At 38.6% G+C, this 14,721-nt stretch overlaps 5 protein-coding genes across 8 annotated transcripts in view; 3 read left to right on the forward strand and 2 right to left on the reverse strand.

Moving 5' to 3' along the window:
• The window catches only part of LOC124316136 (sporulation-specific protein 15-like), a 610,960-nt gene that overhangs the window by 549,506 nt on the left and 46,733 nt on the right, over positions 1–14,721 (reverse strand). The gene's annotated exons all lie outside the window — the stretch shown is intronic.
• Positions 1–14,721, forward strand: part of LOC124316145 — a 411,551-nt gene that overhangs the window by 134,155 nt on the left and 262,675 nt on the right. The gene's annotated exons all lie outside the window — the stretch shown is intronic.
• LOC124316151 (PHD finger protein 20-like) lies at positions 57–3,481 on the forward strand. Of its 2 annotated transcripts, none has more exons than XM_046781917.1 (10): positions 57–506; positions 565–683; positions 749–840; positions 898–1,210; positions 1,274–1,382; positions 1,446–1,905; positions 1,973–2,868; positions 2,934–3,052; positions 3,107–3,235; positions 3,298–3,481. In XM_046781917.1, the coding sequence occupies exons 1-10, from the start codon at positions 223–225 to the stop codon at positions 3,414–3,416; spliced, it is 2,640 nt and encodes an 879-aa protein (XP_046637873.1). In that variant the 5' UTR covers positions 57–222; the 3' UTR covers positions 3,417–3,481. The 2 variants fall into 2 exon arrangements, with proteins under 2 accessions (XP_046637873.1, XP_046637872.1); XM_046781916.1 differs by having other exon boundaries at positions 58–506; positions 895–1,210.
• LOC124316180 (BRCA2-interacting transcriptional repressor EMSY-like) lies at positions 3,668–7,278 on the forward strand. The gene is made up of 11 exons (XM_046781977.1): positions 3,668–4,010; positions 4,075–4,249; positions 4,366–4,544; positions 4,604–4,863; positions 4,933–5,319; positions 5,380–5,652; positions 5,737–5,952; positions 6,009–6,204; positions 6,268–6,495; positions 6,555–6,662; positions 6,760–7,278. Exons 1-11 carry the CDS (start codon positions 3,950–3,952, stop codon positions 6,822–6,824), a joined length of 2,148 nt encoding a protein of 715 aa, XP_046637933.1. The 5' UTR covers positions 3,668–3,949; the 3' UTR covers positions 6,825–7,278.
• LOC124316200 (myotubularin-related protein 2-like) lies at positions 7,138–13,259 on the reverse strand. Of its 3 annotated transcripts, none has more exons than XM_046782001.1 (14): positions 13,019–13,259; positions 12,069–12,953; positions 11,943–12,000; positions 11,832–11,872; positions 11,654–11,758; positions 11,333–11,592; positions 11,164–11,267; positions 10,893–11,097; positions 9,423–10,808; positions 8,822–8,911; positions 8,383–8,739; positions 7,734–7,921; positions 7,507–7,659; positions 7,138–7,445 (listed from the first exon to the last, which is right to left on the reverse strand). In XM_046782001.1, the coding sequence occupies exons 1-9, from the start codon at positions 13,104–13,106 to the stop codon at positions 10,632–10,634; spliced, it is 1,923 nt and encodes a 640-aa protein (XP_046637957.1). In that variant the 5' UTR covers positions 13,107–13,259; the 3' UTR covers positions 7,138–7,445; positions 7,507–7,659; positions 7,734–7,921; positions 8,383–8,739; positions 8,822–8,911; positions 9,423–10,631. The 3 variants fall into 3 exon arrangements, with proteins under 3 accessions (XP_046637957.1, XP_046637956.1, XP_046637958.1); XM_046782000.1 differs by having other exon boundaries at positions 8,287–8,739; XM_046782002.1 differs by having other exon boundaries at positions 7,731–7,921; positions 8,287–8,739.

Below are 14,721 nucleotides of genomic sequence, written 5' to 3' on the forward strand. Positions count from 1 at the left end.
TGAAAATAAAAAACTTATGAAATATTTTTGTGAAAAAGAAAAACGTTCTGTTTCTAACAAGTGGCAATGTTCAAAATGGCGATGTTATGCTAGGTTGGAAAGAAAATAAAAAAAATTCTGCGCTCTTAAGCAACAATTTTTCGCTGAAAATAACTCAAGAAACGTTAAGTGTCAATGTGTCAAGAATATTTCAAATAGTGCTCTACTTAATTCTTTATTAGAATGGCAAGCTCAGGAGATCCCGGTGACGCTGGAACAGACAACAAACCAAGCACTTCTTCGGGTAGAAAGGGAGGCCGAAACCCAAGTGCGGTAAAAATTGATTTTGTTCCTGGTAGTCTCCTAGAAGCAAGGGATTTTGCCAATAACTGGTTCCCCTCAAAAGTTGTGGAAGTTGATGATGAAGGAAGAGAAGTACTTGTTCATTTCCAAAACTGGTCAAGTCGCTATGATGAATGGATTAGTATGGACAGCGCTCGATTAAGACCAGTCACCAATCAGTCTGAGTAAATTGCTTTGATTACATCATTTAATCTATATTAAATTTCATTTTCTTTCAAACAGGAAAATTTGTTCTGGTAAGGCCAGCCGAGGTAAAGACTTTAAAGTAGGTGAGAAGGTCATGGCAGTTTGGCATAATAACAAAAGGTATCCAGCTCAAATAACTAAGGTTTTGGAACCAGGTAAAAGATTTTACACTTTGCATAAGATTTTATCCATTCAAGATTTTGTCATTTCTTATTTCAAGGAAACTTTGAGGTTATTTTTTATGATGGATTCAGCATGCAAGTTAAAGCTAAACAAATGTCAAGGATGCCCAAAGAACAGGCTGATAAAATGGTATTTAATTTTACAATATTCAAAAATAATAATGTAATCAAATAATTTTTTTAGGAGATTCCTTTTCCCAAACAAATGGAAGCTGAAAAAGATAAAAATGTCGATATGGAAGAAATCGGTTCAAAGGAAGAACGAAGAAAGCGCAAGAAAAAAATTGAAGTAAGTGAATTATTCCGGTGCTACAAGAAAAGACCCTCCAACGAGGGTGGAAGAGATGGAGGTACACCAAACGAGCTTATTCTAAAGGAGGAAGAAAAAGATTCCGTTGTCGAAGCTGCACCTACGCCCACTCCAACAACACCTCTACCAGTGGAGAAAAAGAAGAAGAAGAAGAAGGAAAAAAAAGAAAGGACGTTGATCAAAGATCATGGTAAGCTGAATTTTCATATTCTTGTATATTTTTGTCTTTAACACGTACACATTTTTCAAACAGGCGATATTATTAAGCTCTTAGATGAGAAGTTGCCTGAAGGGTGGGAGAAAAAGGCCAAATTTAAACCTTCCGCTTCCAAAGCTGGTAAATGGGATGTTGTCATCATTGGGTAAGATAATTTTTCCTTTCTAATTTGTCTATCCAAATCTAATTATTTTTATAATTTGTTTAGGCCGGATGGGAGGACTTTCCGAAGTAAACAAGAAATTAGACAATATTTGTTTATACGTCAATTGGATCACGATCTCGAATTATTCGATTTTCGTTTGGGCGAGAATTTCTACACCAGTCGAGGTCTTGAAGTCCCCGTTCGTGCTAGGAAATCCACAATCCCAACAGTGAGAACACCCACTGCCCCTGTAAAGAAACAAGAAACAGCAGAAGTGACACCTGCTACTACGACGGCACTCGCGCCCTCAGAATCTATTACTGTTCCAGTTTCTGCAACACCTACTCATGTTGATTCAAACGGGGCGGATAAAACATCTACCAATAAATTGCCCATCAAAAGTGAATCGATAGCAGGTCCTAGTGTTGAAACAGAAACTCCAACTTTTGTCCCAGAGGAAGACGGTTATCGTTGCCCTGTTGAAGACTGCCGTAAACTGTTCCGTCGTGATAACCTTCTTGGGGTAAATTGTTTTTAATAATGGTCGCTGTTATTCACCTAAAAATGTTAATATCTTTTTATCCATTCAGATGCACATCAAGCATTACCATCCTGCCCTGTTGAAAAAACTTGGCTGCAAAACGTTTCGGGTGGAAGATTTAGCAGCGGCCCGAACGGCGTTCGAAACAGAGGAGACGAAACCAGTCCATGTATCCCATTCGCATTCCATCCTAGCTTCCATCCTAACACTTCCTCCCCAAACATCTCCTTCCCCTCCACCTCCACGGCTCCGGTCTAGCTTGGAGCGGAGGTTGGAGAAAGAAAAGGAGAAACCGGCCGATTCTCCAGCAAGTGACGACATTCAGAATTTGCCGCTCTCGAAGAGACTTAGTTTAAGCGAGTCTCAACAGAAACCTGGTTCCAACGCTCCTGCGAAAACGACGAGGCGGAAATCTGACAAACGTCGCGTTGATTATCCCGTAGAAGAGATCCCATTATATTTACCTGAATCAGAACCCGAAATTCCTCCTATTGACTTTGAGTCCAAGACTTGTGGACTTGAAGATTTGCAGCAACAGATAAAAGTTGAAGAACCAATAGTATCTACGCTTGATGATATTCCAGGACAGAAAGAACTGGTCCACTGTTTCTGCGGTTCTCCAGAAGAAGATGGCTTAATGATCCAGTGCGAACTCTGTCTCTGTTGGCAACACGGTGTTTGTTTAGCGATCGACTCGGAAGAAAACGTTCCTGATCCCTACGTTTGCCACTTTTGTCGTTATCCATTCAGAGAGCGGCTTTCTAGGCGGTATACGCACGATCAAACTTGGTTGAAGAAAGGACATCTTCCTAGTCTCAAATTCATTTCGGGTTCGAGCTCTGTTCCAGCAGATCGAACATTGAGAGTGGCCCATACTTTAACTGCTGCTGCTACTGACCTTAAACAGCTTTTACACTCTTTAAAAGTTAAAATAGATGTTGCCAAGTAATATAACATCTTTAAACATTTTTAAGTTACACAATCTTTAATTTCTTTTATGCTTTTTTCAGGAATAAAGATCATCCAAAGTTATACTTGTGGGCTCAACCATGGATTAAAAAGACTGAATCTGAACCATCGAGTCAGGATGTTCCATCTAACGTGGAGAAAGAAGAGACCAAATCGATGGGTTGGTGTTTTCGTAATAATGATTTTCCCGCTGTTTCTTATAATTTTCTTTTAGTACCGAATGTTCCTCTTCCCGAAACTCCTATCGATGTAACTGATTGTCGATTAAATCTCCTTTTGCACATTGGAGATATGCAAAACGAAGTTAATACCAGATTAGAATCTCTGGAAGGATTATTTGAAGGTAGTTTTCTTTATTGTGGGAAATTTTATTAACTATTTGCTAATAACTTTTTTACTCCGTAGAATGTGAAATGGACGACGGTTTGATGGACACTTCACATGTGGCTAAAATGTTACAAATTCTATTGAAGGATGTTGTCACCTTGAAAAGGATGGCGTCGTTCAATTCGTGGAGTTCTTAAGTACAATAGGAAATTGACTTGTTTTCCCTGTACCAATTTATATGGCGAATACATTGCGATGTTATAAGGTATTCTAAAAAAAAATATATCGTCTTATTCCACCCAGCAATACCGTCGGACAATCGATAAACTGATGAAATTCTAAGGATGAACTGAGAAGTTCAATTTTTCTCTGGGTATGCTAATGAAAAAAAAAGTGGACGATTGGTTTAATAAACAATCGAGTTCGAACTTGGCAACGTTGCAACATAGCTTTGAAGGAAAAATACTAAATAGTACGCTGAGTTATAGGACATATACCGTGGCTCTGCAACGCGATTTGAAATTTATCTGAATGTTTTTACCTTTTAGAAATACTACTTTACAATCTTTAAATGTTTTCACTTGTTTCTTAATTGGGTGTTTAATACGTCTGTATAAGTAAGACCCTCTTGGGTCTGTATGCGACGCGCAAAGAGAGACGAAAGTTGGTATTCCTTGCATCTGAACCGTGCCACTTCTTACCCACTGGGGAAGACTCGGAGTTTTTCGTGATGGGTCCAACACTATCTGACTCAACTAAAGAAGAATGCCATAAAGTTTTGAGGAGAATGGGTTAGTAAAAACACCTTTACTTTGCTAAGCTACATCTGTATGTAATTTGTCTGTGTCATTGTAGAGCTAGAAACCTATGGGGCTGTTGTGTCAACACTACGCGCTCAAGGAGAGCTCAACAAAGATAGAAGAAAACTATTAGAAGATTTATCTGTGCTGATGAAGATTTCACCTGAGAGACATAAAGCTGAAATACGCCGGGCAGTCAATGATGAGAAACTTGGTTGCATTGCTGAAAGGTTAGTAGGCTTCATCTTCTGTTAATATGTCAAGGTTGTATTTTCTCCATAATCTGACATATTTTTTATAACACTGCACAAATAATACCAAGTTTTTCCATTAAATTTATCTGCAGACTAAGTGGTGGAGCTGATACTGAATGGGCTTGGGCTCTGGAAGGTAGAAGAGTTGTTCCTCTCATGCCTCGACTGGTCAGGCCAACCCTTTTTACATCATTAGCTACAAGTGTTAGTAAAGCTGTAGCTCAAAATCCAAGGATTTGTCTTAATCAAACTCCCATCAGTAGTAACACTGGTAAGTTTAGTGTTTCTGCTATTTTTCAAGAACCCGAGATTGACATACTTACTCTGCAGATGAAACTACTTCTAAATATGTTCGTGACCCTGATGATGAAGACACCTTATCACCAGTGATGGTTCCTATTGCAAGCCCTGATTCAAGCTGCCATAGTAACAACAATTTTGAGTGTGATTTCATGGAGACACCAAGTGAAAAGCATGTTCTAATCAGTAACAATGCTGAGGTGGAGAAGAAACCAGAGTTCTTGTCTAAAAAAACTGTTATTCCTGTTCCTCCTTCTTCGGTCAAAAGGCCAAGATCCCCATCCAACCAGGTATTGAATCCATTTATCAAAGGATATCACATTTGTTTGTGATTTTACAATTTCCTTATTATTGTGTAGGTTGTGAATTTTTCAGCACCGTTACCCAAAGTGAGAGCTGTGTCGCCTAATTGTGTAAGGCCGCAGCATAAAATTACTCCACCTCAGCCATCACCCCAGCAGCAGCATAAAGTAATGACAACACCTCAGCCATCACCCCAGCCGCATAAAGTAATGACAACACCTCAGTCATCGCCCCAGCATAAAATAATTAGTACGCCCCAGCCATCACCCCAGCTAATGCCGAGAGGTCAAATCAACACACCAATTCGACCGCAACAGCATTTACCAAGCCCTTCATCTTTGCCAGCTCCCACTGGGAAAATACGTGTAAGAGCACCTGTGGTTCAAGCCAACGCTCAGCGACCTCCCATCACCGTACGACCGCCAGTATCTCAATATGCTCAGGTAAATTGTTTATTTGCTTTCCTGAAATTCCTGTTGCATTACCAAGTATTCATCGTGCAGGTTCAGCTCAATCAAGTGAGACCCGCTACAAACAATGCAGGCGTTAAGCAGGTGGTACAAATTCGAGCAACGTCCTTGAATCATCAGCACCAAACGATAGGCACATCAAAAGAAATGAGCAGCCCACGTTCTGTTCAAACTCACACACCAGTTACCGTACAATCGGTGCCGACCGTTGCCTCGAGCATTAGCAAGCAACTCCCCGGGAAAGCGAATGTGATTGTGTTACACAAAAACTTGCCCATGGCTAAAACCATAACCACGGTGGCTAGAGTGAGTAGTGTACAATCACTTGTCCTCTTATTACCGACAAAAATGCTATTTTATGGTCTATAACGTAATTTATGGTTGTTGCAGGAAGTGGATCGAAGCGGTTCGCTGAACAAGAACAACTTCCTGCCAAAATCAGTAAGCTCACCGACGGGGACTAAAGTAACGCTTCCTAGCAATGTTCGCATCATATCGGTTCCAAGTGGGACCAATGTAGTTAGCAGTGGCAGTGGAGTTACTGGGGTCAATCACACCACACACAAAATTATGTCAACGGCGGTAACGGGAGCAGCAACCACACAGGTGACTACGTTTTCTAATCTGTCCCAACAATTTCTTAACAGTTCTGCTCTCAATAGAAAAATGTTTACGTCCTCGAGCTAAGTAATGAAGCCGTGGGTAAACCAATCATCATTGGTGATATTATGCAAACCTCTACGGTCTCGGAAGTCAACGGAGCTGCAGCCAAGACATCCCCTTCTATGCTTGCTATTGCTAAAGCGGCTAACGATGCCAGAATTGATCAAGAGATTCGAAATGAACTCCTAAATTGTGGTTAGTATTATTTATAGCCAATTGCTTAAACACACATCTGTATTTTCTTCGTTGATTTTGCAGGCGATGTAAATGACAACGGAGTAAAAGTAATAACTACGGAAACGATTTCCAACCGGAGTTATGATTTCAGTTTTTCGACGCGAGAAAATACCGAACAGAATGGCGAGCATTTGGTCGTCCACACGACCTCTGAACTGGTGGCTGATACCGGGGGTATAGTTACCAATGCAGCTAATGTGGGAACCAACATTCTTGATGCTCACACAGGAGTGATTTATGCCATAACAGGTAAACCATTATAAACAATTTCGTTTAGTTTTTAATTAACGAGTAATTATTTTGAACAGACGAGCAAACTCCTCAGCTCACATTGGAGCCTTCCCCGGTTGACATTTTCAGCACTGCTATTGCGTCTGCCGATATAAATATGGAAGCGGCGGCGTACAGCAGCGATGGTGATTATTTTTCTAACTTCTTCTAACTATTTATTTTATAAATAAATTGACAATGGAGAGTCTGATTTTTGTCTATTTTATTTACTCGCTCGTGCAGAAAATGCCGGAAGCACTCGATTGATTTTAACAGACACATACGACAGTCCATCAGCGAAATCATGATGTTCTTGTGTGTTGTCCCCCCAGAATGGAAGTACCTATATCCCAATTGTAATCCTATCCCTTTCTTATTTCCTGAGCTTTCCTCCCCCTCTGCTTTCTAAATTTTTGAATTAACGTGATAGTGATTTCCCCTTTCTTATTGTTAATTTATATGAATCGTCAGACTTTATCGATCCAGTGCAACGCTTTATTGTCTATGCGTTAAATGGTCGAAAAATAAGGGAGAGAAAAAAAAAATACTACATTAAACTCGAAGAGCAATACACAGTTTAAACTGTCGACATTCCGATGTCACAGTTCGATCGATCAATGATTTAAAGTTGGGAGGTAATTGTATTTCTTTTTTTTTTTCCTTCGATTATCAAACAACACAAAATCGAATAGCATTATCACAACGACGCAATACGTGATCACAAATTGGCTTTGTACGATTACTTGATCCGGGTCAACACAGTGAAAAAAAAAAAGGTTATAATGGTTAAACTCAAAATGAAATCAATATTACTGTTTCCGGGTTTACATCAACTTCACAATTCCCAGGAAGCTGCGACCCATGCTCATTAACAAGTGTCGATTTTTTTGTATTTGTTGCAGGTAAACTCTGTCATTAGCTTGAAGCATCTATAAGAGATTTGTAGAAATAGTAAGACAAATTTTTAAATGAGAGCTAAAATTGATTTACTTGAGCAACTGATGTGTAGCACGTAATATCATTATCGTGGATCGTAGTTCCAGCACTGCACTGAGCGATTATCTTGGATTGCGAGCTGGTTGCTCCCTGATTAATTACACGAACTTCGTAACTGTTGTTATCTCTGGTCGCCGCGTAGCATAGCTGGAAATAGCCATTACAAATTCAGATTATGATCACATGAAAAATAAAATAACATATGTGTAGGATTTCACCACCTGGGCATAGATAAGGTATAGTCCAGTACTGGGTATAACCAAACTAGAATTGTGATCTTCAAGTTTTAAGCTTTCTACGACGAGTGAATTATTGGTCGGTGACCAATGTTGCGGGTGCCAGCGTTGGATGACCCCATTTGAGCCTGTGTTTGCGAAATCTACGTTTCTCTCCAAATGGACGGCAGTAACTAAATGGGAAGTAAAGTAAACAAATTAAAACTTTCTCTCCGAGACAGTCGTTCACTAAAAATGATACTATCATCGTAACCTTAAGGTAATTAAAAAAAGGGTTAATAATTGTGAAAACAATTGAAGATGAATAGGTACAGAGACAACAGACAACACAATAATTTAAAATGCAGAAGAGCTTTTTAAAAGATTACCATGAATGAAAGAGTTAATTTGTGCAAGTATAAAGTGGAAAAAATTTAGCATAGTAACCACAATGTTGAATGTTCAACTAAGGGTGAAAATTACTATCACCACATAGATATAGATCAAAGCAGTGTGATTATTGAAAAGAAATGTGAAGGGGAAAGACACCAGAAAATACCCTTTGGTGCATGTTTAATGTTGGTGTGCTTGAGAGAAGATTTGCCAAGTGATGAGTTATGGTCCTTCATCTTTCCCTTGATGGATTGTTTCTTACTTATTTGGTTGTTTGAGCTTCCCCTAGTGTCACTTCTTTTCTCTCGATAATTAATGTCACCATCTTCAATGCTTCCTTCCTTGTTGCCATAAAGAGAACTACTCAATTCCTCTCGTAGTTTTTTCATTTCTTTCCATTCCATTTGTAATTTGGACTGTATTTCTCTGATGTTTGAGCTGATTTCAGCAAGCTCTGCTTGCTTGACAGACAACCTGGAGAACTGTACCCAAAGTGTGCCACTAACTGCCATCATCAGTAATGACATAAACAGTGAAATTATCAATAAAGTTGAAGAGATTTTGCCTGTGTTGAATTTCCACTGCCATTTAGCACCAATTTCATAGTCACCAATTGTTCCTGCTCATTCAAAGAAAAAATGCTGGCACTTAAAACTATATTCAAATTAATTAGAATTAAATTAAAGTAAGGGAATAATTACCAATAATTTTACTGTTTTCTCCTTGCATTTTTACCATTTTCTTTTATCAGGATAGTAACGGTTTTAAAGCGTGGGTTGATGAAAAAACTACTGTAAACAATGTGATATACAGATTCTTATCAAAGACGTCATGAATAAATATAAATATCCACGACAAACTCTGCTCCTTTATTAGGGTGATGACAAAAACGTTTTTCTAAGAAAATTGAGGGGAGAGGGATTAAAAAAACACAAGTTGCCATGCCACCTTGCCATCCAAAGTTTTAATTGCATCAATTTCTGATTTTTTAAGAACTTTTGAAAAAGCTGTTAATAAACGAATAAGGGATCCAACAAAAACGAGATTTTTTCTCACAGTAAATACTTGAATATGGCGCCTTTCTTTACTACATAAACAGGTGGGCGATCAAGTTACGTAAAATGAAAACATGTGCCGGAAACACGGGAAAAAATTTGACAACGTAGCTTTTATGTGTTTAAATAAAATATTTTGATCGAAATTCGAAAACAGGAATTTCTTGATTTAAAAAAAAAACAATTTCTTAAATTAAAAATTAGCATAACTAATTTATTACCTGAATAGAAAAATTGCTAGATTTACCTGTGGTTTTAAGCCAAACTTTAAGGAATTTAATTCTGGCGTTTTTAAAAACGATACATTTCAAAGCTGAAATTTTAACTCAGTGTTGTAGGAATAGTAGGAAAGAGATGCGGAATAGTGAAGCGAGTACGAGTGTTCACCTTCGCCTAGACATTTTCATATTATAACTCCAATCATAGTATAAGTGTTGATAAGAAGGGAAGCAAATAAAAGGCAAAACAGCAAGGATTACCCTTATCAATTTATCATTCGTGCGATCAAACCAACTGGTTAACAGATTCAATTGCTGTGCAACTGGAGAGGGGTAGGAGATTTTTGATATCCTTGTTTGGTTGGTGTGATCATTAATGTTCTTAGGGGGAGATAAGTCCATCAACTGATTGACAGCTGCGTATTTTAGAGCCAAACTATTTTTGAATATTTCTTGCAATTTTAAAAAAAAAGTTATGAAAGTCCTGAATCCTGAAATGCATCCCAAAATTAATTAACATGAGATTCAAAAAGTTCAACTGAAAGCAAATGTTGAATGGTTGAACACCAGCATGGATGTCTTTCTTTTATTACTGTGTACAGTTTTTGTTAGATCAAAAAACCAAAATGTTTACTAGATTATCACTAGAAATTAATGGCTACCTGACTAGTGACTTCGGTACACGTTAATTTCACATCGGCTTCTTGATATCTCAGGTCGACTAATCAGACTCGATGGAACAGGGCTACACTACAAAATTGATCATAAGTTTGCATAATTACTCGACATATTATTACGTAACAGCAACAAAAAGTGTTTTACGAAATTCTAGTCAAAATTTCCCGCAAGCTGGAACCGAGATAGCATAAGAAATGGAAAAAAGACAAAGAAAAAGCAGCAATTTCGCTTGGGATTCATTAAGTTAATGCAACAGTTGCTACTTCCTTGCTCTTTTTCCTTTCTCTTACGGTTCCCTTTTGACATTCACCATAGTCACTCAGCTAAAATTCTGTATTAACCAAAATACAGAGAACCTGTGCCAATAAATTTCCCAAATTCAACAACCTTAACGCGAATAACATTACTACTAACGTTGATTTAGATTATTTTTAGCGGTTCATTTGGCTTCGTGAATTCTTTATATTTGTTCGGCCAATAAACTTGCAGTGTTCAACAGAGAAAAGGAAGTGAAAAATGTATATACGTGGTTATGGAGGAGTAGCGCATTAGCTAGTTCTTCAACTATAGATGGGGGATGATACTCTCGCTGCTGCGGAACGTCCCTCGTTGCTTTGCGTAACTGTGGTAGTGCCACGAGCCAGTCGGGCATCCAGTTCCTTTTGCAGTTCCTGGACTCGTCGTTGGAGATGAGAGCGTAGAGAAACCAATACTCGCGATCTAGCGGCAATAGGCTCCTAAAAATGGAGAAGTAAATTTAAAAAAAAATGTTAATTTGATGTTGGCTATTCAGAAACAAAAAAGGGAAATGAATGGTTCACCTGTGGTCGAACTCTAGGATTCCAACGGCAGTAATAGTTAGTCCACAGTCGAAGTTGACGCAGACTTGCGACTGGGAATAGAACATGCTGTTCGACATAGGCTGCACAGTAGAGAGGATTGATAAATTCATCAGTGTGGCTATTGATGAAGGACCATAGTGAAACCGTCTGCTGTTTCACATCTTCTTTCACTCTTTGTTGTTCGCTATTGATCAGCAATAGTAAATTAATTAAAGATTAAATGTTATCTTGGAAGTCATGGGGCACTTACGTGTTGAATAGGAATGTACCAAACAGGCACGAGTACAAATGGTCAAGAATCGTAATGAGAAAATGTTCGTTGAACTCGAACGCACTAGGAAATTGGCGTGTCACCTGTGATTTATACAAATCAATTTTAGATTGGTGTCAATATTTCTACATCTTAAATGTTATTTCACCTGCCAAACGCAATCGATAAACTGAAGGAATACAGGAGACCTATCAGCATCTGAATGCCTGTCATCTCCATGGCCGATCCTTTGGGCAAATTTGTGCCCAAAGCTCAGCCATTCTTTCTCAATGATCACTTGAAATCCCCGCAGAGTGCGGTAATAAGGATCAAGCAAGAGCAAGGCAATCGCCGTCAATTGGGCTGTTCGGTCCCACCCATCAGAACAGTGGACCATCACTGAGGTCCGGTGATTTTCAACCTTATCAACTGCAAGTGAAATTCGTTAAATAAACTGTACAACTGACGAGGTAGTCCTTAAAAATCTTACCAATCCGAACGGCACCCGAAAGAATACACTTGATATGTTCCAGCCAATGGGTTGATTCAATCGCTGACAACCAGTGCACGTCATCTACAGTCGGGAAACAAATTTCTGTGTGTCGATTGAAAAAGAAAACGTTAAAAATTACCAACATTCAAATGTAAACGTCAAAAAGTTGACAAACCTTTGATTTTCCGCAGAGATTCTCTCATGACGTGGATATTACTAAATTGGGAGAAAATCAATTATTGCATTAGTTTCCAGAATGGTTAAATGTCAATTTAAAATAAATTACTGGATGTCCATGAAAACAAGTTCAGCATTTTGGTAGGCATCCTCCGATTCGTAACCACCTAGAAATTTAAAAAATGCAATTGAAATGAATCTATTACAGTTTCAACTTTCAAGGATGACACTATACCTCCTTTGGCTTTATTGGCTACCGCATTGACGCTCGGCCGTGCGTCCATAATGAAAAGTTTGTGGGACTGAGCGTTTGCGTCCAGTATGAGCTGGACGTAGCGCTCATCGTCCCGGCTGCGTTTGCCACTCACTCCCACGAGTGGTTGTGAGCAGCGCGTAATGGTGGCTTGACTCTCGGGATGGATCCACGATAGCACTGGCAAACGGCCGCGGCTACGGAAAGAGGCCACATATCTGAGTTCGTCGTCCGTAGCTGCAGCGGGAACGGCCCAAACGGCTGGATAACTGTCACAGATTTCGTAGTTTTCGTTGAGTTTGGTGATCCGCCAGCTCTCGTTGGGCAAACCTTGACGTTTCAGCTCGGCAACGGGCTCGTACATTGTCCAACCGTTTTCAGGGTATTCTTCTTTAAATTCAAAAGCAAACAAACCCATTCTGTGTGAGAGAGGGAACGCGTGCTGCTGCAGTTTTTCGAATACATTTCTTCGTGAATGATTTTCCTGTTTGTGGGCGAAACGCAAATTCCTTAGATCCTTGCAGATGAGTTCGATTCCATAAGAGTTTTCCCCACGGCTGCTGGCCCCTCCCATCTTCTCAATTCGACTGACTACACCCAAAGGAACGTCAAGAATGAATGGGGGTTCACGATCTGAACTGCGAAAGTAGATTTTGTAGTTTGTGACAGTTAACGCTCCCCTCACTGGTCCTATGAAAGGACACAAGTAGGTCACATCTCTGGCAGCTCCTTGGATTTTTTCCCCCGTCAACAAAGGAGTCGGGCTGTCAACAATTGATGGCTCTTTGATGGTGACTTTGGAGTCAAAATCAGGAAAGTATTCATTAGAAGCTGAAGTGGAGCTTGACAGACTTTTGACAGCCGATCCTATTTATAAAAAATAAACGTAATTTCTGATTGTCAAACGTATAAAAACGTATAAAAATACAAACCTCTGCTTGATGAGGCAGAATCTCGTCCGATTTTGGAGTTGGATGAGTTGGAAGCCAAAGAGTCGCTGCTATGATTGCGACCTTCCATTTTATAGCTATAAACAATTGCTATTTGGATGAAAAGGCACACACATACACTGAACCACTTCAGTAGCAGTTATCAATACAAAAAACAAATAAAAAAATCACTCGTTATTGATAACATTTCAGATCCATTTCGTTCCTCTTGTGTCAGAAATTGAACGAGTTCAGCGACATCTAGCGGCCGAGAAAACCAAATTTTCTACATTTCAAATCTGATTTGTGATAACTTTTGGGTCGTTAATCGTCACTTTTTTGCCTTTTTGTTAACAGTTTGAATATTAAATTTATAAAATAAAGAAACAACAAATGAAACAAGCATAAAATGTCTGCTATTGAAAAATATTGACTTTTAAACTTGGCAGTTGGCAAACACTAGGGCGAACAATTCAACACGAAATTCAAACATTCAAAGGGAGGAAACAATTTCACTTCAATTCGCGCTCGAAAATTCGATTGGTAATGATTCGCGCAAGTTTGAATGAAATCCGAACTTACGGTGTTGCCCACCCCTTAACGAATTAGAATCGAATGAATTATCTTCCCTTCCCCCTCTCATTATTCAATGAAAAATTTCTTCTTTATTTAATGACCGTTGCTTTTTCGTCTTCTCATAGCGAACGAACAAATGACGCGCCATTTTATGCGGTTGTGGCGGGTGAAATTCAATTTTTGTAAATTAAAACCGAAAAAGTGAAACGCAATTACCGAAGAAAAACAAGGTAACGTAGACATTAAAAAAGTTTCGTTCTAGTGTTGATTTTATTTAATATGAGCTACGACTAGAAAACAAATTTTAAAATTTATTGGAGGAGGATTCACGTCCTCCGCCTTTTATTTTTACAGATAAACAAGCGAATTTGTGTTCAAATATGCCTGTGGTTTAGCTAAGTTTAATTTTGAAGTTGTTTTCGAAAAATTCCAAACCGTAAATGAATTAGAGGCGAATAAATGTTTTCCCATTTCTAGTCCACCCTCTATATTGTAAATCTGGCAATCAAAATTGGTTTTCTTCTTGTCGCGTCCACATTTTTACAGAGAGAAAATTGAAAATTGGTGTGTGCATTACAAATATTTAGTTGCATCTACAGTTTTATTTTCGTATTGATATTCCCACTCATTTACGAATGGGAGTCGAACGAATTTTCTCCCCTTCCCTTATTTTTCTCATCCTGCGACCGTGAGAAGGAAATAATTAAAATTTATGTTAATCAAATTGAAATAGTAAAAATTTCGTTAAAGATAAACGGGGTATGTAGTTGCAACGTTTTCGTGTTAGTTCCGTGAGAAATTTTAAAATAAAAAATAAAATATATTTTTATATTTTGCAATCAAAAAGAGTTTTACACGTCCCCTGCCCTTATTTTTAGAGATAGAAAAGCGAATTTTTCTGGACGAGTGCACAATGAAAATGTAAATTCATCTGTAAAAGAATTTTTTGAAAATTCCAATCCGTAAACGAATGAGAGGCAAATGAATTTCCTCCCATTTTTAGTCCACCCTGCATTTTGTAAATCTGGCAATCAAAATTGGTTTTTTGTTCATAACGTCTAGAGTTTTGCAGATAGAATTTTGAAATTCGGTTTGTGTATTCACTAAATGTATTTGCATCCACAGTTCAA

Source organism: Daphnia pulicaria, chromosome 12, assembly GCF_021234035.1.
Source record: "Daphnia pulicaria isolate SC F1-1A chromosome 12, SC_F0-13Bv2, whole genome shotgun sequence".
NCBI classification, from domain to species: domain Eukaryota; kingdom Metazoa; phylum Arthropoda; class Branchiopoda; order Diplostraca; family Daphniidae; genus Daphnia; species Daphnia pulicaria.

Bases quoted from the DNA above. Each gene is read 5' to 3' on its own strand.
- LOC124316200 (XM_046782001.1), bottom strand. From the start codon at position 13,106: ATGGAAGGTCGCAATCATAGCAGCGACTCTTTGGCTTCCAACTCATCC. The intron at 12,954-13,018 runs GTTTGTATTTTT...TTTTATAAATAG, and splicing joins TTCTGCCTCATCAAGCAGAG to GATCGGCTGTCAAAAGTCTG. The intron at 11,268-11,332 runs GTGAAATAACAT...TATAAATCACAG, and splicing joins TTATCGATTGCGTTTGGCAG to GTGACACGCCAATTTCCTAG.
- LOC124316151 (XM_046781916.1), top strand. From the start codon at position 223: ATGGCAAGCTCAGGAGATCCCGGTGACGCTGGAACAGACAACAAACCA. The intron at 1,211-1,273 runs GTAAGCTGAATT...TTTTTCAAACAG, and splicing joins GACGTTGATCAAAGATCATG to GCGATATTATTAAGCTCTTA. The intron at 3,236-3,297 runs GTAGTTTTCTTT...TTTACTCCGTAG, and splicing joins TCTGGAAGGATTATTTGAAG to AATGTGAAATGGACGACGGT.
- LOC124316180 (XM_046781977.1), top strand. From the start codon at position 3,950: ATGGGTCCAACACTATCTGACTCAACTAAAGAAGAATGCCATAAAGTT. The intron at 5,653-5,736 runs GTGAGTAGTGTA...TGGTTGTTGCAG, and splicing joins CCATAACCACGGTGGCTAGA to GAAGTGGATCGAAGCGGTTC. The intron at 6,205-6,267 runs GTTAGTATTATT...TTGATTTTGCAG, and splicing joins AAATGAACTCCTAAATTGTG to GCGATGTAAATGACAACGGA.